At 35.8% G+C, this 22,475-nt stretch overlaps 1 protein-coding gene across 7 annotated transcripts in view; it reads right to left on the bottom strand.

Annotated features, from left to right (window-relative positions):
- Positions 1-22,475, bottom strand: part of CadN (neural cadherin) — a 452,548-nt gene that overhangs the window by 339,407 nt on the left and 90,666 nt on the right. For all 7 annotated transcript variants that reach the window (XM_069501144.1, XM_069501129.1, XM_069501134.1 and 4 more), the window contains one exon: positions 19,027-19,216. In XM_069501144.1, coding sequence (XP_069357245.1) covers positions 19,027-19,216 — 190 coding nt within the window. The remainder of the gene's footprint in view (positions 1-19,026; positions 19,217-22,475) is intronic.

Below are 22,475 nucleotides of genomic sequence, written 5' to 3'. Positions count from 1 at the left end.
ACTTTCACAGCAACCAATAACGTATCAGCATATATTGTCATCTAGCAACGTATGCCTTTGTACACAAAAAGGAAGCTTTTAATATTTATTTGGGGCTAGATACATTGTCCAATATTTGTCACGACGGACGTCGGGAACAAGCGAAAACAAAAGGAAAACACAGCAGCATTTCTTGTGTAAACTATTCATGGAGCAGGTACATACGGTGAAGTCAAGCGAGGTAACACAATAATGTCATATTATTTCTTTAGAGTCATTGTTTCACAGTCACGTGCACATTGGCGACGCGCCACACCTGTCGACTGCATTTGCCACAAGGGACTTCTCTCAAAACTATTGCTTTGTATTTCCACACAATTTTGTTTCATTTTTCACTTCATCCGCCAATTGAAGCAAAACTCTTTCCTTTCGACCCAACATAAAGGCCCAAAATAAATAAGTTTTCAAGTATTGGAGGTCCCAATGTAATTACGGCGATGACTTTGTTCAAAGTTTCGGCTACATGTAAACGACAAGGGCAAGTACGCACACGCGCTTAGCATAATAGCTTCCTTTGAAATGGTATTATCTAAAACTGGCTCCATTTACGATAAGAACGTATTATAACTTAATAGCATTGGCTAAAACTTAAAACTTAGTTACAATACATGTATGAATTTACGTTATTAGCGTATAACCTATGTATATAGTGAAAAACGTTTTTAATTTATTATTTTTATTGTTTTACTAGATGATGCCGGCGACTTCATCCGCGTGGATTTAGGTGTTTAAAAATCGCGTGGGTACTCTTTGATTTTCCGGTACCTACATAAAAAGTGGCCGTGGTTCTGCCCCGGGATGCAAGCTATCTCGGTACCGAGCCGTGAAAGGCTAGAATAGAATAGAATATATTTTTATTCGAGTAAACTTTAACAAGTGCTTTTGAATCGTCACCTAGTTTAATTTACCAATGGTTCGGAAACGGAATGCCGTTCCCACCGAGAAGAACCAGCAAGAAACTCGGTAACTAGCAGACAGATACAATTTATCATTTAGTATGAATATATTTTAAATAGTGCACTCTCGGGTAATAATAATTGTAAAACTTCTAATATCACTATTTATTTGTGAAATAAAAATTCTCACTATTTTATGTAAAGAAAAAGCTTTCACAATGCTTTCTTCTAACGATATCTAACGATTCCTTTTGTTTTTTTTTTGTTTAGGAAGCTATACCGAAATAATTAGACAAACTCCCTGGCGCAGTGGTGAGCGCTGTGGTCTTTAAATTGAGAAAATCCACGATTCGATTCCCGGCAGAGGCAATTTATAATTTCTAAATTGTCTCTGGTTTGGTCCGGTAACCACCCTATCGGCAAAGCAGTGCTGCGAAGCTTTCGGTACAATGTCGTGTAGAAACCGTAAAGGGGTAGGGGTTTAATAAAACTGCCATACCGCTTCCAATTTAGCCTACTTCCATTTGAGACTGCATCATCATTTACCACGTGAGATCGCAGTCAAGGGCTAACTGTAAAAAGAAGACCTAGTCGTATTTAAGCATGGACGTCAAAATTGAATACAAGAAGACTTAGTCGTATTTAAGCATGGACGTCAAAATTGAACACAAGAAAATGTGCTCACTAGGCAGAGGATTAAGGTGGGCTTAAGATTTGGAATCGGCAACTTGGAGTTACTGAGACGGCGCACACAGCTATTTTGTGTAGTTTATTCGTAACAGGATATACGAGATTTAGCAGTCAGAAAATATACGAGACTCGAATTCAACAATTTCGACGCTTTCATACCTACGTAACTGTATTACCGTGAATGTAAAAGACGTGGAGCTACCTTTGAATTACGGATTTTTATTCATACACACCTTTTGTAAGTTGTAGTTAGATTTCATGTTCATACCATCCGTAAGAGAGCTAGGATAATCTACGGCATTCATGGTTTCAAGCTTTTTACAGAATTAGTGTCCAAGTAGTAGATATGAACAATTGAACACTAGCTATGAAGAGATAAGCAAATTAAAACGCTATTTATATTCAGTTGTCTCTTTAAAAACTAATTAGGTACAAACTGTAAATAATGTATGAAATATTATTAAATTCTACTAAAATAGGCCAACATTCAGAAGGAATTTCACTGAATTTCAGTTGAGCCAAAAGAGGGTAAATGGAAGGAAAATTTCTCTGAATTTCTTCAATAAAAAATTCGAAAAGATTTTTTATCTGTTCAACTTACCTACTCGTACGTAAGAGATAGTATCAGAACATTACTGGATTTTCATTTAAGGCCAGTTTAAGGCCAGGTCTATAAAGTTATAAAATTACCTACGGTTAGAGTTGAACATTCAAAAATTCCCATCTATGGCCTGTTTATGATGAAATAGGTATTTATTTTCATAGTATAGAGGCACTTTAGTAGCAAAAAATAAACAAAATCATAAATATTCAATGTTGTTACCATATTCGCGACAATAAGTAACCATAAAGACGGTATTTCATAGCAAAGTGCCTTGCTGTTACGAGTTGGAGGACGTGAGCTGAAAGAAGCACCCGAGTACGTTATTGGAACACCTGCTTACATGGTACATTACGAGCAATTTCAAAGGTATAAACAGAAATACAGTCTGAAAAGCCGCTTTATTTGCAGAATAAACGCAATTAGTTCTCTACTCTGGCACTTTTTGTAATAAGCCGAATCGATAAAACCTACGTATTTTGTTAACAAATTCTGCACCTATACCTACCTACTGTGTTGTTTTATTATACATTTGATAACAAAAGAGTTATTAAAAAGCAACTTTAACAACAACAGACACAAGTACTTACCACTTAACATTGTAACAGGTGGCCAAATAGGTTTATTAGTAAACACTGACGTGTTTTCAATAACGAAAACCAAAATACCAGTTAATACTCATGAGTTGATTTGCGTGAGTTTCTTTTTTTTTATTTTAAAAGCACCTGTTTGCAAACCGCCAATATTTAATACTAATTTTTTGTCTAATGTTTTACAAAACTTTATAAATGTTTATCCAGTTTCACTGAATTAAACAAGTAAACCAATTGAAGTACATAATTTAAACTTTTCGTTTGTTGACGCGCTCCTTGGACATTACTACAAAGTACTCGAGTCAAATAGCTTTGGTCTCGTTCGCACTCTCTTCTATATCACAGTATAAAGAATAGTTCACCCTGACAAATATCCCAATGACTTTTATATAGACTAGTAACGGGCCGCCATATTTTGAAGCATGCTTGTAGGTGTCGTTTTACCCAAAGGTGCGTAAGTACCACCCCAGTATATATGTATTCATAGTCAGTGCCATGTATATGCGCATGGACAGATAACTGAATACTAAGCTAAGCTGATTCATGCTTTATGCACACATGCACGTTACTAGCTTGCCTATCTGGAATTTTATAATATCTTTGAAAGATCTTTACTCTGAGCTTGTATATAGGTCGTTCAAAAGACGATGTGGTGTACGGCGTGGTAAACTCCAAAGACGGACTAAGTATATTGTGACTTGTGAGTAAGTTATAACGTCGATGCAGCGCATACATCGGAATTCGAATATCATGTTCCCCAACTATCTCATAACAAGTACGTAGCGATGACAAATTTGAAAGCATTTGCGACTTCGTCTTTCAAATTACTATGTAATTCGAGCCGCAGCCTTATATTTACGAGACACTTATTATGCAGTACATTATTAGTTTTGACGTATTTGCATTGTTTGTGATACTAAACAGGTAGGTACTTTTAGTAAATTAAACTCCCATAGATCTGCTGGTACTTGGACTAATATTTAGCTAAATTAAAGTTTAGGTAAATAGGTATCTAGAGAAATAAATGTATCAAAACACGAATACCAGGCAAGTCTCAAACATAACTTAAAATAATTTTATTATTAATTATAATAGCCACTCGTATTTCATCAATAACATTTTTTTCCAATCTAATATTTTGTATCATTCCATATTCATACAAATAAAACATTTAATTTCATAACCAACGATATACGAATAATAATATAAAGACAAGTCTTCGAGATTGAAACAAAGTTCTTTCAGTAATTATAATATTTTTCAAACAACAAGTATTGACACGGCAAAAGTGAAACAATCCAAGTCGTTAGTATTCACCAAGTAACGTCTAAATGCGACTTGATTAATTCAAGAAAACTTTAACAAGTTTCAATCTACTTTTACGATCAGGGGTCCGCACGGCCATTGGATTTCAACCGAAGAAACAACCTTTTCTACCCCATGATTTTTTTCTTTGGCTAAAATACATGGCAAATAAAATATCATGACGACAAGACGCGAAATAATCCGATTACCTATACATCGAAAAATGAAAAGATGTATGAATAATATTTTGTTTGTCTATTTTTAGAACTTGTGGTGTTATGTTAAGCGCCTAAAAAGTATAGGTACTCGTAGAAGGCTACATGAAGTTGAAGTATTGTTTGAGTTTGGGCAAGTTGGAACCTTAATTGAAAGAAGCAAAAATAATACTAAAGTATTATTGTTTGCCCTTGGTTTTTAAGTGTTTCCTGTATTCTTACTCCCTGTAATTTATTGGTAACAATAGGTAAACTTGTTTTAAATTAAAAATTAAATTAAACTGGCAAAACATGATAAAAACCACTTTTTCATTTTACATCACATAGTTATGACATATTTAAAATATTACATATTATACAGAGTATCTACCTATTAAACCAACTAAAACATATTTCTTCAATAACTTCTTGAATCAGAAAAAGATATCTTATAATGGCCTTTAGCACCGTATAATTTAATTTGTAGAGTGGTAGTTGAAAGTTATCTGAAATATTCCAGAGTAATTTCCCCTTCTGAAACGATATTAAAATTGAATATTAAGTAGCTAAATCTAAATATTAAATACATGGAATTCTTGTTATTTTAAACATTATTTTTAAAACAAAATCTTATTATCATAACATTTACTGCGTGAAAATAACATAAATTATTAATACCAGGGAGCCTATATGACAGTAACAAATAAAGCCTCGAAATTACCATGTTATATTATTTAATTAGGAGACGCACGACAAAATATAGAAGCAAATGGGCTCAGGTAGGCAGATTTGCCACTTCCCTGTCCGCGCGTACAATATACCTCCTAGTACGCGACAGGTCGAGATAGCAATAGGGGTGGGAACGCCCCGTACACTCACACAGCCCTTGTGCCAACCCCGTGCGGGCGAGCGCGGGCGCTGTGCGGGTGTGTGGGGCGTCTACCGCCTCATAACCCGATTGCCATCTCGACTTGTCGCGTACTATACCTATGCTATTCATTATGGTAAAAAATAAAGGTATACAGGGCAATATTTAGGCTTAGATGCGTCCTATCGCTTTTCGTATTCTGTACGTTCCCCGAGGAGAGATGAATTAGATGTACGCTTTTCTTAGGGTTTAAATAACTGATATCGTACACAGAAAGTCCCCTCGAGGCGACGAATTCGGTACGCTTTTTCAGCCACTTCAAAGGATAAAGTTAACAGAAATATGTATGGCGGGGGCACTCCCGAGCCCCCTAATTCAGTAAATGTGTCGACACAGAGTGTGAAGGCAGAGCGGGCATGCAGCAATCAGCAAGGCAGAATGTCACACAGAATGCGTATAGGTACGCTTTTTAATACAACGAACTTATGAATTATAGCTACTTGTATGAAAAATATATAATTTCTTATGAAGCAAATTATACTTAAGAGCGCGATTCGGTTAAAATATGGCCTGATTTGTATGAAAGTCCGTCTTCAAGTTATATCCACGAAAATTGGTAAAAAAGGGCTCTCTGTTAAAAATGAAGTAGGTACCTAGGTAATACGTGTTTCAGGTTTTTTGGAAATTCCACTCCTCACCAATTTTTTAAAATTCGACTCGAGCGAAGCCAGAGCGGCTCAACTAGTGTTATAGGTACTATAAAATTGTATCAAATATTAATTACTATTTACACAATAGGTAAACTAAATGAATGCGCCAATATAAACGTCTCGCCTGAATAAACATCTACCATAAATAAGCGGTTATGTATAATTAATTTCGTATTACCTATATACTCTGAATGCGGAGGAAACGCTTGATCGATTAATTTTTCACTTCAGTAAACTTTAATAGTATATCACTGTATTGGTTGGATTCAATAAAGCTTAGCGTTAAAGTAAGTAGCAGTAGACTTTGCTTTATTATTATGTAGAAGCTTAGTAGCGTTCTATAAAATAAACCAGATATTATTAACTTTTTACACCCAGCATCTATGTATTTATGCATACAGTATGCATAATATAGGCATAACATTATTACATAATAGATCACCACAATTAAGAAGATAAAGTTCAAAACTAAAACCCGACTACACCCCTTTATAAACGGTAAAATGTAGTATTTTTTTCTGTCCCTTGGTTTAATGAAATATTGTACTGTATTTTTTCCTCTTTCATTAACTGACATCCCACTCAATACAATAACAAAAAAATATTTTTGGGGGTCCCCACTTTTTTGGATGTTACTTCCTTTCGATAGATTTTGTTCCTATAAAATGTAGTCTATGTCATCTGGACTATAATAACTAATAGATTCACACCTTATTCATCAAAATCGGCTCAGTAGATTAACTGCTACGGTGGAACACACATAAATACAAACTTACATACATAATTACATATACTGCTAAAATAATAACCCTTCCTTTCGGCTTTGCCGTAGTCAAGTGAAAAGAGTGATGTGGAGACAACATAAAAGCCATCTAGTCGAAATACGTAGGTAATATTCAAAATCAACGCTTCTTAATTACACATAGATGTTATTAACACTATTTTAAAGACTGATCTCCGTTGATCGATGCAATAAAATAAGTAATTGGATACATAATTTTATTTATTTATACAATTTATTTTTACAAATTATATTCATCGCAAACAGGTGTCTACAGTCCTCTTCATAGAGATCGGGGGTCCTGCGAAGAAATCACCAACTCAAAAGGCGTATCTTTAGCAAACATATTCATAGATTTTAATTCTACACAGTCTCGCCAAATCTACTTAAATAGTTACATGGTTACAGGTTGATTTATAGAAACAACTAAGCCCTCCACCCTTCCTTACAAGCCATTACCGCCCCCAGCCATCACAGCGAAACCGACAAGCTCAATAATTAACCGAAACTTTAAACTTTTAAGCATGAGCTAATTTCACGGGTCTACCCTCTCACTTGTAAAATACAAATGGTTTGAGCATTGATTTATTGTAGCACGGCAGCACCAACATAATACTATAAGAAAACAGAGCAAAATGTAACGCTCATAGGAATAATATTCGATGATATATGTACTTACAATACTTACATATTACAATTATGTTGAAATGCGCCTACAGAGAAATTTTCACATAAATATTCCATGTAGATAAACTGTGAATTTGTAAAGGTATACAAATTATACAATAGGTAATAATTGTAATTTATAGTACACAAAATGAATTATTATAATAATGATAAAAGATAATTTCGTATATTGTGTTACTTCACCGAATGAAAATTTGAAAAGGGAAAGAGCGATTTTACTATACAGCCATGATTATGAAGGCATGGAAAGAGAAAGAATATCTAAAACATGTGGATCGAGTTATTCTTTCGAACATACACAGTGCTGCCAGTGCAAATGCATAAAATTTAGGAATAACCGATAAATAGATAATACTTATGCATAAAAACAAGCTGACACATTTTAGTCCGAAGTCTTAATTTTCACGAAAGGCCCGTTCAGAGCACAAAAGTGATTGAACAGACAGAAGCAATTATTTATATTGACGATCGATATCGATCACATGTAACATAATGGCCAAGATTGAATCGGTTCATTACTGTAATTAGATAATAACCAACACTGCAATTAGACTCGGCTGAATGTACTCGTAACACAGTAGCACACGCGTACAGTACGCGGCAGAAAATAATGTACATCGACCTTTAGAATGAGATTTCGGCTTTGTAGAGCGTTGTCTCTGTCACTCATACCTATGTGACGTTTTGTCAGTCTCAACGACAGAGACAATGCTCTACACAACCGCTTTCTCTTTCTATAGGTCGATGTACATTTTTTCCGCCGCGTACTGTACATGTCCGATTGCCCAGTATATTTTATCTATATCCTGTTTCGAAACCAGATCTAATACTTTTTGGCCCGTTAGTTTTCTCGTTAGTTTACGATATCATCTTGCCAAGAAAAGTTATTTTAGAAAATACATAACACGAAACAAAATACCAATCTTTCTGTGACATACGAGTATTTGTTTCCAAGGACATGCTGCAAAATAATACTTGTATCCAATATATTTGTTAATGTTACAAAGGGTCACTGTTTTTACTGCGGGAAACGTTATCAATCATACCATTCCATGACATAAGTGGACCCTCCTCATGCGAGCTCCGAGTTCCATTACTCACAAAGCCACGCCCAGGACTGATTCGCTCCTTCAGGCTCTTTGACAATAAAGTAACGATATACCGCACTCAAGAATATCATAGACTTTTATTTGTTTCATATGGATGACGTGCGGCGACAAAGCAACTTCATGGATGTAGCATTCTCCATTACCCTCGCAATCTGGCTTTGAGTCTCGAGGTTCAAATCAAATGTTCACTACTTGTAAAAATTGAAATCACCATACAGTTAACAAAAAAAGGCTTGAAAAAAAATTAAAAAGCCTAGAACTCTAATCATCTAATAATCTCAAATAATCAAATACGGAAAAGAATATTTGCTAAACGTAATATTTTGTTCATTGGAACCGGAGGCAAAGTGTCCTATGTACAACAGCAGATATACCTACTAGATACAAAATAAAAATGATGTGCTGACGATGATGATAATGGTGATGATGATTCTCATCGGTTCATTAGCAAGAAGCTTTTGTCCATGTCTCCCTAGTTGAATTCAAAAACCGATTTGTTCTTCGACAATTTAGAATATTTGAATAAAGCTTATTTTGAAATGAATTGAGCAATCATACGGTTCAAAAAGTGATGATGTAGTAGAAAAATTGGAATCCGCTTGCCAAGAATATTTCTATTCAATCTTGTCAGAAAGATATTTTATAAACAGGTTCACTATTCAGGACAAAATTGTATCAGGCACTGAATTTAAAACCAAATGCAGCGCACCTATGCGGAACCAATGTCTATTGTAGGCTTCTTGATAGATTTCATAATATCAGAGCAACATAACAATTCGCTTGACTGGGTAGCTTTGTCCGCAGGGTGGTGACAATAATATGTCAAGCGACCACGAAAAATAAGCCAGAAGAAATATAAAGAAACATAGTAGGTCACACTGAATGTTCTAAGAATCAAATACTTATTTTAAAAATTACGAATTGTATATTTTTGCATTGTCTCGACAGATCTATCTCTTTTTGTCTGAAAGCAAATGACGAAGAACCTACCTTAAATTAAATTTGTAAAATTTGTATTAAGTTACGGAATTTAGATCTATCATATTATGAGCATGAAATGCAAAGCCAATCAAGTGTTCTGATTGATAAAGATGAGTCGAAACCAGCAAAAGCACATTAAAACATGGTAGCTAGATTTCTATCGAAACCTAACAATATTACAACCATGACTTTAACGGATTGTAGGCCATTAAATGCGGATAAACATACAATGATTATTTGCCTAAAGTCTTTTCTAAACTCTACAAAGGAGACTATAAACTCGTTACTGACACATGGTCTGAAAGTCCAACATGACCCTTACTTCTGTAATCTGTGAAAATGACAATGCCCACACCCCATCCGAATGAAAAAAATTTTGGCCAACGAAAAATATATTTTTATATTTGCTTCGCCGAAATTATCAAATTTTTCTATCACCGAAAGACATCCACTGCGTAAAAATGGGCTTTCTCAGCTATAACTTAAAAAGAATAGGTAGGTAGGTAGGTACTTAACTAAGTGTTTTTGAAAATATTTAGGTAAATTATCAAGAAGTGTATTTTATTAAAAACACTCTAAAGACAAATAAACTTGACGTACATTTGCCTTATTTTATTGGTTAATTCTAATATTATCAATGTTGCCTAGTATAGATACATAAACATGTATAGGTACTTAGGTACGTAACGGGACACATTTGTTTGATTTTCGTTGGAAGTTAATTCTAGTTAAAACACAAAATCCGAATACTGATTCTATTCAAAATATTTTAGTAAGAATCTACCACGACTGTAAAAACCGACTGTAGAATCTACCACAGACTGTAGAATAAAAGAAATGAGTATTTCCCTGCAATGCTATCTCATTACACCCGGAAAATTAACCGCATCTGCTCGGCGTGGTCGTCCATGGAAATAGAATCCATAGACAACCAGAAAATTTATGTAAAATATTTAAGAGAAGTGATTAAATTTACATTAGAGGCGCAACCCAACTTCTATAATTTGCTTTTTATTTACTCATAAAATGTTTTTTTTATTGTAAAATAGTTTCGGTAGACAGAATTCTTCTCTTCTTTTTACACCATGATAAAATTAGATAATAAATATCTTGCTTGCTTAATTCATACAATTATTGTATTTTAAAAACGAATACTTCGTACGCTTGTGCACTGTGCACTGTGCAGTGATCTATTATTACGCGTAGTGACTAGCGACAGATAGATAGCGGGGTTTACGCACCTTTTGGCACCCATCGAGTGTTTCAAAAAACAGCGGAAAGTTCTCAATACATTCAATAAGGTTGAAAAATGTTATCACAGCCAAGAGCAAACAAGATAATTGTGTCAATAGCAAAGTTAGGTTGTTACAAATTAATTGTTATTAGCCTTTTTAATTAGAGACCCTTTATTGAACTGGGGACGAGCAGAGGTGACAGGATCAATATCGACTATACCAGTGGACGATTTTCTGTTTTAATTAAACTTACAAGCCGAGATACCTCTTCTCTTTTTCTTATAATCATAAATTAACGGATCATCAAAATGAAATTTCCTATGTGCAGCTGCATAGTAGAGCATTTTCTGGTTTTTACCCGACTGCGGCGAAGCCAAAAGGAGGGTTATATGTTTGATCTGTGGGTATGTAAAGGTCCCTGGACCTTTAAATTATGACTGGCAGATGTTTGGCATTGGTTTGATGATTGTTTTGACTGGTTATAAAAATATTGAAATAGTTCCCGAGTATCATCTATACTAATCTATACAAATAAATAAAAATATGAAAGTGTCTTTTATAATATCGAAATAAGTACCTCATATTAAGCATGAGGTAGTTATTTCGATATTACAGACAGACCCTTTAATTTTATTTTTTAGTATAGATAGTATAGATGAGTGAGCGTATAAAATTTGAACTGGTTAAAGAACTTTATCATCCATAATCTTACTCAATCAATCAATCAATCATTTATTTGCTTTAAATGCAGGTTAACAAAGATGTTACAATTATTCATTTAGTAGTATCACTACATTTGACATGCAATGTAAAAACGATGATGATTGAAACCCACTTTAAAAGAAAAAAATTCTAAAGACACAAAATGTCTGACGCCATTTTTAACCACATTTCTAAACTCATATTGTATAACTTATTAAAAATTTGTTTTTATGTCATCAAATAACATTACGAGTGTTTCTTACGATTGGATCAAGTGCAAATAAGGCATCAAAGGCGGGTTGTTAGGTGATTTTTATAGCGGCCGAGGCGGACGGTTCCTGGACGTTATAGCGCCTATAAACGCTGGTGTTGAGTTGACGTTTTAAGAAAATTCCGCCCCTCGTCGGAGCCATTTGCCTCCCGCGGGAGCTTTGCCTTAGAAGCTTTCAAATTACCAAGATTCATTTAGTGAATAGCCGACTTAATGACAAGTAAAATCCTCTGCTAAAGATATTGCGCAATAAATGAAATTATCAATCAAAGCAGCAACGACTCTTTGAGAATTCATTACTTATTTTGTGCTAAAAACTTAATCTAAAACATAAACACTGAAAGGACATATTATAAAAGGGTCAAGGACAACTTATTTCTTAAGAGATTTCTACCAGAAAACCAAGTTTAATTATAATAATAGTGAGAACAACAAAAACCTGCCAAGTGCGAGTCAGACTCGCGCACCGAGGGTTCCGTACTACAGCCGTACTTTTTCGACCTTTTGCACGATAAGTATGCCGCATAAGTATTTTTATATAGATAAAATATTCCTAGTAAAAATACCTAGATGTGACAATAACATCGACCGTCTTCCCAGAATTGGAAGCTTGGCTAATTATTTGCTTTGTAATTGTTTTCGCTCTACCGTCAATTGTGTATCGAATGGATTGCAAAACTTCCGTATAACAAACGGTTCGCAAACTTAGATAAAGCGCAGTTTGATCGTGATACGGAAAAGTCTTAGTCAGCAGAACTTAGTAATTGAAGCTTAGACAACAAACAGCAATATTTAGTAGTTTGTGACAGTAATCCCCGGCAAGCAGTGCACTCGAGCGCGTCCTCATCACGGATTCTCGAGGGCGCGCTAAATGTAGGCCACGAAGTTCCTCCCGCCTCCCGCAGACCGCTGCGGGAATATTGCTTTGTCACTTGGCGACATCGTACTTCCCTAAGCCCAAGTAATTGGAAATAGTTGAAATAACTCCAACAATATACTTAGCTTTATTTTACGTTTTGCATGTATTTTGTGTCACTGTTGGATTTCCGTTTCTCTAACGAGTAAATACTTAAATTGATTGACAATATAAGCAACTAGGTGATGCCCGCGACTTCGTTCGCGTGGATTTAAGTTTTTAAAAATCCCGTGGGAACTCTTTGATTTTCCGGGATAACAAGTCCTATGTCCTTCCTCGGGATGCAAGCTATATCTGTACCAAATTTAGTCAAAATCGGTTGAACCATTGGGCCGTGAAAGGCTAGCAGACAGACAGACACACTTTCGCATTTATAATATTAGTATGGATTTATCTCAGATTGCTTATTCTCTTTTTAACCGACTTCAAAAAAGGAAGAGGTTCTCAATTCGTCGGTTTTTTTTTTTTTTATAGACTCACCCCGGTTTTGTATGGGTGGGCTCACCTATTTCATAGACGGAATGTCACCATCTTAATTATTCTCAACCGATCGCCGCCGGCCTACGGCTGAACACGGGTCTCCTCTCAGATTGAGAAAGACTTAGCTCATGTCTACCACACTAGCCATGTGCGAATTGGGCAGACGTCAAGTGTTTTCACACACCTTAAAGAAAATTTTGAACTCGGTCATAGGAGCAGATTTAGGTATAATCATATTTAAGCATATTTTTTACATTTAGACACAATTGAGAACTCATTTTCACGAATGTAATTCCTCGCACGTTACTTATTTGTTAGTTATTTTAAATCTTAAATGCTAAAGTCTTTAACTTATCCAGTTTTCTTACTGTTTTTTACTCACAAATATACCTATTGTAAAACGTTGTATGATACACGTGCACATTGAAAATTATACACTCTCGGCGCTATTCATCGCGTTCGCTTTCGTCTCGGGTATTCAAATTGGTGCCTCTACTGCAATTAAGTAGAGTTCCGTACCCAACGGGACCCTATTTCTAAGCCTCCTCGGTCCGTCCGTCTGTCTGCCAGCGGGCTGTATCTCATAAACCGTAATAAGTATAAGATTTAAATTTTCACAGAGTGTGTATTTCTGTTGCCACTATAACAACAAATACTGAAAAACTGATGGCAAATTTCAAAATGGCTTCCTTGCAAATTAAAAAATTAAAAAGTGGTAGGTATACAAGGCCATTCGGAAACCGTTGTTTGCGAATCCGACTCGCACTCGACCGGTTTCTTCTATTATGCTGCACTTGTTGCATAAATAGGTAAGTATATCTAACTACTTCTACCGCTTATTTGGACACTAGATAGGTATTATGTGAGATGTTTTGGATGGAATACCTAATGTTAATGTCAGCGCTAAGATTACAGAGCCATATTGGTATTAATTTGGCATACCGCAATCCACTTTGTTGATAATAGCAGTGTACCTTCTGGGACACAGGCGGGGACATTCCAGCGATTGATTAATTATTATTTATTCAATATAACAATATTTATGCGAGCGTACCCTGAGGCAAAAGTTTTATTTCCTTAATAGAAAATATCTTGTTCGGTAAACCAATTAAAGTTGTAACTACGGTATGAGAACACGTGGGTCGATAGGAAATAGGTAGGTACCACAAAGGACGAAGAAAAAGGAGGTGACGCAATAAAAAAAGGATCGGGAAATTTCCTAGCCGTCGTGTCGTAGACATTAACCGTAGTTGGTACCTACGATTGAACTAGTTGTTTTTTGTTTGCATTGCTATCTTGGAAATTTTTATTACGTGGAATTTTCTAAGCATCAAAGGAAGATGAAGAAACTTTCATGTATGAAATATAAAAGTAGAATGATTATAAACCTACCTACCTTTTTAAGTCATCGTGAAAATGAAAAAAAAACCGGCCAAGTGCGAGTCAGGCAGTGCGCAACAAGGGTTCCGTACTACAGTCGTATTTTTTCGACATTTTGCACGATAATTCAAAAACTATATTGCATAAAAATAAATAAAAACCTGTTTTAGAATGCACAAGTGAAGACCTTTCATATGATACCCCACTTGATCTTACTTTGAAAATTGATAATACTAATTTTTATTACATGACCACAATTTAATTTTTTTGTGTGATGTAATTACAAATTCACGGTTTTCAGATTTTTCCCCTAATGTCTGCTATAAGACCTACCTTCCTGCCAAATTTCATGATTCTAGGTCAACGGCAAGTACCCTGTAGGTTTCTTGACAGACCAACAGACAGACAGACAACGAAGTGATCCTATAAGGGTTCCATTTTTCCTTTTGAGGTACGGAACCCTTAAAATCAGTTTATATGAACAAAGAGACATACCTACCTATAACCCAAGTAACATGATTGGGGTTCTCTGTCCTGGTTTATCTTTCTGAACAGGTAAGAACCAACTGAATCGGTTATAATAGAATCCTGTTCGCAAAACGTACCTATAGATATTAGATACCTACTGCAGAGTAGTGTAGAGTGTAAGCATGTGATACGGTATAACCAATCAGCTCATTGAATTTGAATTTAATTGATGTGTACACATAGGTACTTACATCGTATATTCCAATTTCCAAGGCACTGTGTTCAGTGTCCTGTTAATAGGCACACACTAGGCTTTGTGTCACGATGGATTCAACACATATAAACACGTTGGCTAAACAGATTACTTAATCGAAACGATTAATTATTTATTACAAGATGATGCCCGCGACTTCGTCCGTGTGGATATAAGCATTTGCATATTGCAAATGCCGCGGGAACTCTTTGATTTTCCGGTATAAAAAGTAGCCCATGTGTAAATTCAGGATATAGGTAAGCTAACTCCATTCCAAACAGCTAGAACGGCTTAGTAATCGTGGTGTGAAAGGCCACGAACACACCTGTAAGTTTTACTCACGTAAGTAGCTTACATAATTAATTATTTGATTACAAATTGACAACTATAGTACGCGACAAATCGACATGGCAATGGGGGGGGGGTCTACATCATGGTCCCCCGCGCTAACCCGGTTAATCATGTACCTACGCTACTTACGCAAGTAAAACTTACAGGTGTATACGCGGCTTAAGTGTCACAATCATCCATGACATAGATATAATATTACTAGATACTAGACAACATAGTCATTGATAGGTACTTACTAGATGATGCCTCGTCCGTGAGGATTTAGGTATTTAATTTAAAATACTGGTGGGAACTCTTTAATCTTCCAGGATAAAATGTAGCTGTATGTTTATTCAGGGCATACCTAAGGCTGTATCTTCTTTCCAAACAGCCAAATCGGCTCAGTCATCGTGGCGTGAAGAAGTAGGTAAACATCCAAACTTTTACATTTATATTTATTAGAATATTCCTTAAGATTGTTTAAACATGGCAGGCCAGAAATTTTAATAAAATTTTGGTTTAGCATCCATCTTACCTCTTTCACATTTTTAGCATCGAACCACAAGGCGAACGTAGCGAAGGTTTGCACCCTTACATTATAGACATTCCGAGAACCCACGAAATTTTTCTAATATTATTATACCTACATATTATTTCCCCTGCATTAATGATTATAACCACCACTCTGGTAGGAGTAAAACAGTTTTCCGATTTACATCTCACATAGTAAGTAAATGATTATCGCATACGTAAAATAACACAAGAATCATACAAGCATGCTAAAAAATCATCATTGAATTCCACATAAATATAATATCCCTACCTACTTATTAAATATATTGGAGGGTCGATATTGAAAGAGTTCTTACTGTCTGTAGACTCCGTGAAAAGAAACGTATGAGTTTTACTCTACGGAAGGTAGCCATCTTTATTTTAGTTGTCAGAGTTGGACTTTGACACGCACGAATTTTGTTGTCGTTCACAATTTTCTCTCGCGTTAAATTAATTAAGTATCAGATTATAGACAGACAAATAAATAAAATGATTCACCTATCTATTCAATTATATTTATTTATGAACAATATTATTTACTTGCAGGCGTGCTGCCATTTTAATTGTAAACACTTTGATCATTGAACATTACGTAATCGCCCCACCGTCATTTTGAGACAATAAAAGTGAATGCGGCGGTACGAGGAGATCATTATTCGTGTGGCTCTTGCCGAGGGCACTTCTCAGTGGATACTATGTGTATCGTACTGTAGGTTTTATTATTATCATTGTTGTTGTGACCTAATGTGGTTTCAGTTGTTAAAGGTTCAGTACTAGGTTGTGGAAAGTGACGTGATTGTGTGAATGATGGTATAGTGTGTGTTGAATAGCTGTTTATCTGGTAAGTCCTTCTTGTATCGTTCCAATTTGTATTAGACAAACGTGATTGTTGTAGTTGAAGTTAATTGAACTAAGTGTGGTGTGCTAGGTTAGCTGGTTGGTCTGGGGCCGGTATGGGGATGGTTGGAGCCGGTCGCTAGGTAGGGACTTAGCTAGTGTTAGTTAGCGATGTCTAGTCTCATAAGAGACATTGTTATCATGACTCATTATTGACGGTAGGTTAATAGTTGAGGGTAGTCTGTGATATCTCTCATAGTGTGCAAGAATAATGTTAGTATGCCCACGAAGGCTCAGTTAATCTAAAGGTTGTAATCCTGACGTATCCGGTTAACCATTACCTAAGGTTACTTTTAGTGGTTTAGTCTTCAATCTCGATCATAATAACATACTTCTGGTGGTGACGAGCCTATATACTTCAAACAAAATTGTGGCAATAAATCATTTAGGTATTTGTCGCACAAATAAACAACAAACATGGATGGTACCTACTACCTACGATGTCTGTACAGTGCGCCAGCCGTAAACAAAGATAACGGGTATGGTTTTACGATCCAAACGTAGTTAGGTTGGCGCTTTATTGAGTCGTATAGATTCTATGTATTTATGATACATTAAGGAAATTGTATACTGCTAGAAACTAAGTAAGCATTGAGCTGATCCAAAGCTGGCTATAGTGCACGTGAGACAGATACAGCGATGGAAAGGCTTAACAGGATTAAGCTTCAGGCGCGGTGGTTGATTATGTTCCTGCTTGATTTACGACGACGCGATACGCATAAGCGGCGTCGACTACCTAATGAAGGCATTCCCGTGAAATCGGTGAATTTATAGTCACACTTACCACTGCAATCAATATACTGCTGAGAAAACACTGAAAATATATTAAGACCCTTATCTGTCAACATTTAAAAAAGGTCGGTGAAGTTGTTGAACAAAGGCATTGGAAAATTCGACATGAACTTACATACATACATAACAAAGTAAGCATTGAGCTGATCCAAAATCCAAACCAAAGCCGGCTATTGTGCACGTGAGACAGATACAGGAATGGAAATACGACATTTGAAAAAAGGTCGGTGAAGTTGTTGAACACGGGCTTTGAAAAATTCGAAATAGACAGAACCTTTCGTCTAAAATGTTTGTAAGGGAAAATGGGCATTTAAATGCGGATCACAGCAGTGATTAGCCCTAGCCCTGTGTCCTGGTTACTGACACCTTTTAGCTTCTAAAGGATTTCTTTTCAAACAACGCTTTCAAAGTATCTATTTTCCCTGTCAACGCTCGGACCTTCACATAAATTAATCTAATTATCACCGTTTACCTTTCTTTCGTCGTTTATAAAAGCTTTTGTTAGCAGCAATTTACGCAGGTTGTTGCTAAGCTGTAAAAACATTTAATGCTTTTAAATTATAAACGATGTCCTATTTATTTCTACTTATAACGTTTCTTAACAGCCTATTTTCACCGATCAAATTAAAATCTTTTACTACAAAAGAATTTATTTTCAGTAAAATAAGTATTATCTTGACTAAGTAAAATTTATTATTTATAATAATAAATATATATTCTATCGCAGTGCCAACCTAATAAGTGATATGGTAAAGTCATTGATATTATATAGTATGTAAGAAAGTATTAGATATGTTACATACGTATTTAAAGTGAAGAAAATCTGCGACACTTGCTGTTGAGCGCTTTCTGGTGGGAATGGATCTACTTGTGATACCCACTTAAAAATTAAGTACACCCTAACCTATATTCTAAGCTCACCTGTCGTAGGTTCTTCTTCCATGGAGCGTTTGGTGATATACCTATAGTCCGGGGTACGGGTTAGCACGGGGGCTGTGCGGGGCGTTCCCTCCATACTATATGTGACTATGACAATCTGATGTTGTTTTTATGTTGTGTGATTTAGTAGTAATGTTGCAACCGAATAAGTTTTTAGATAGTTGAGCAGTATTAAAATGAAAACACGCAAGTACCAACGTATTACATATTTTCCGATAAACCATGTTGATAAGGAATATATTTTGATTACAATTTAAATACTCTCAACACTACAGTTACAGTTAAATAAATACAATTCTAAAATATAAGAAAATGTTATTACGACGCAATATTTTCGAATAAACGTGTGGCACATACCTGAATTTGGCTGATTGTCGGAGTTCGGTCGCGCCGACGGTGCTCCATCTCTGGCCTCCACCTCCAACGCGTAGGCACCTTGCTTCTCTCTATCGAAGACCACCTTAGTGAAGATCTCGCCCGTCTGCATGCTGATCTCGAAGAAGTCCTTGCCCTCGTTCCGCGGTGAATCCACGATGTAGTAATACACCTACACAAATTTTTGTTATTAAAATCCTGCCGAAAATGAGTTTAGATAAATTAGACTGTAGTTTTTTTTGCTCAACTTTTTTGATACGAACCGCTTAGGTGTGGAATGCCCTTCTGAACGTCCATCTTTCCTGAGTCTTCTGCTAGACAAGCGCGCTCCAACCAAGACTCATTATTTTTAGGGTTCCGTAGTCAAATGGCAAAAAAACGGAACCCTTATGGATTCGTCATGTCTGTCTGTCTGTCCATCCGTATGACACAGCCACTTTTTTCCAAAACTATAAGAACTATACTGTTGAAACTTGGGAAGTAGATGTATTCTGTAAACCGCATTAAGATTTTCACACAAAAATAGAAAAAAAACAATAAATTTTGGGGGTTCCCCACACTTTTTTCATCAAACCCATACTACGGACGTATGGGTTTGATGAAAAAAAGTATGGGGAACCCCCAAAATTTATTGTTTTTTTTCTATGGATAGGGTCTTCAAAATGATATTGAGGTTTCTAATATAATTGTTTTCTACAGGGAGCCGAAGTCAGTGAATACTGCACCACCATGAAATCAAGACGTTAGACGAACATTTTAATAAAATAATATCAAATAGAGCGAACATCTGAAATGTATGGATTCAAAAAAGAAAATGTGCATAATTTATTATTTAATATTAGATAAAAGGAATTTGAAGAAGAAAAATACAAAACGTTACTGGGTCCATCCTTTAACAGCATTAAGACCTAAAAGGCTTTTTACGTACGATATAACGATCTTCGTGCATATAACAGGAAGTTCTTTGATTATTATTATCGAATTCGCATCGCACCGCGATTGCGAATATTAATCGCATGCGATTTTTTTTCGCAGTGCGTGGATGCTAATGTATTTTGATGGTTCCCAGATTTGCGTTTTTTTTTCGCAACGATTTATTTTCGTTGTGCGCGCTTAGCCCTATTAATCACTAAAAAAACAGGCGGCGGCTGCTGGACCATATCTTTTTAAGATCCACTGAAAATTTTATACTGAATCGTCGTAACCTGCTGGCGTATTTATATTGCAGAATCCAGACTATTTCGTAGAGTAAGTTACGAGTAAAGTCTCCAGGCAACGGCCTTATATTATTAAGCGGATTTAGCCACATAAGCCACATACGCGAATATTCACAATGGTCTATGTGTGAATATGGTTAAACCTATCAGAATATGCTGTATGATTGAAAATACCACAATGGTTCGGTCAATCAGTTGACAAATATTGTCCTACAATCAGATTGTTGCGAACTATGCAGTGATATCTCCAAACAGTCACTCATAGATAATCAAGTTAACCAAGTGTTGACAATACAAGGTACCTACTACCGACGCCATTATATCCACAGAGCACTTAGACGTTGAAGTAAAATTCAATATTTACGATTCCCCGGTGTCAATTCGCAAGCTTCTATTATGAAAACGTGTGAGACCTTGTGTGAGACATTTTATGCCACCAATTTCTATCTCGTGTGTCAGTTCAATAAACAGTAGCTATGATATAGTTTGACTTGACGGGTTGGTACTTGAATAATCAATGTCGTGCTAACATAGTATGCTTCATTAGACGTATTAACTGTGCACCTGAGATCTACAAAATATACTCCAATGAAGGCAGTAAACGCGGTTAGAAATTCTATTCCATGTAGACCTATTTTATTTTTATAAACAGGTCAAGGCTCTAAGCCGTCTCGAAAGCAGATTCTGCAGAGAAGAACCGACAAGAAACTAATTGGCAGTTTCGGTGTACGCTCTCATCCCGAATCTTTATTGATGTGATTGCAGATAATATGGACGGAGCACAGTGAATAGGTATTTTGCTCTTAGACTTCGATCTCTAGACTTTCATTTTACTCAGACTTAAGACTCAGTAAAATCAATTATAAGCTCTAACTGGTTTTAACGGCCGCAACATAAAAGTTATAGGTAGGTACCTATCCCATCTCCATGGTTTTCAATTATGTTATAATTATTATTTTGAAATCCAATTTATATCAGCATAAACTACAACGAGGAAAAATGTGTGTTAAACAGGTATCGCATGTTAATTGATAATTTACCACTAAGTTTGCACGGTCTGTGGACATGAGCAGCCAATTTCCAAACGCAATCGCGACAGTACATAATTGCTATTGTACTGCAGAGGTTACTGCAGGCATGTGAAAATATTATAATGTAGTGTCAAATAAATCAATAGGTAGACCAATAAAATTAAACTATGAATGAAAATTATTATAAGTTTAAAAAAACAACGTTTTCAGCATTACATTTTGGATATCTACCTAATTGCTACTTTTGAAAGCCTCCATAGCCGTTTTATCCCTCAGTTTTAAATCTAGGTAAGCATACCTAGGTATATCATAATCCGAGATCCAGAATAAACGAAGATTTTCAAATTACAATGTCAATAAAAGCTCGTTAATTACGAATACTTTTAACCAAGACAATAATTATTCGGACATGTTTTCAACTTTAAATAATAATGTAATGTTTATTTGACCGTGCGGAAGCTTATTAATTTCCCGTTCAATCATATTTTCGATGAAGGCTTTTCATGCAAATTATATTGGCTGCATTTATTTTACACATTGCGTTCAGATTATCCAAATAATTACAATTTTGTAGGGTACCTATTTGCTGTTATGCTATTTACTCGTACACGTTTAATCAAAACAATAAAATATACGCTTTTGCAAATATTTATCTTTAATTTACTGTAATCATCGATGATTGATATGGTATTATAGTAGAGTAACTAACCGAGCTCAATATCTACTATCAAACCTAACTGTAACATTTTTGGCTGGATCTGTCCCGTGTCTATTACTCTCTTCATACGTCGGTTCCTCGGCTTTAATGATCGTGGTTGTCTCGAGATATAACTTTCTTAACGACATTGCGCCATTTTTTCCCTCTACTGGAGGCCGTACGAAAGGCATTGCAAAAGAATCACTGACCGTTCTTTTATCAGGTCAGACCTACGCAACGTCTCAAAATACGTCCTTGGGATATCTTTCCTCCGTGTCAAGGACAGCACCATGTAATAAGCCGAAGATAAACCTACTTTTTAAATTACACTGTCCCACTAGAAGTTCGCCTTTGACTGTGATCTCACGGTGGTTGGTAAGTGATTATGCAGTTTAAAATGGAAGCGCGCTAAGATGGAAGAGTTGTCGCCATTTTTATTGAAGCCACATCCCTAATCGGTTTCTACTCGGCATTGCATCGTGCCGG

The sequence above is a fragment of the Maniola hyperantus genome, chromosome 1, assembly GCF_902806685.2.
Source record: "Maniola hyperantus chromosome 1, iAphHyp1.2, whole genome shotgun sequence".
NCBI classification, from domain to species: domain Eukaryota; kingdom Metazoa; phylum Arthropoda; class Insecta; order Lepidoptera; family Nymphalidae; genus Maniola; species Maniola hyperantus.
Note: the sequence above shows the minus strand (reverse complement) of the source record. Positions and strands in the feature narration are given on the sequence as shown.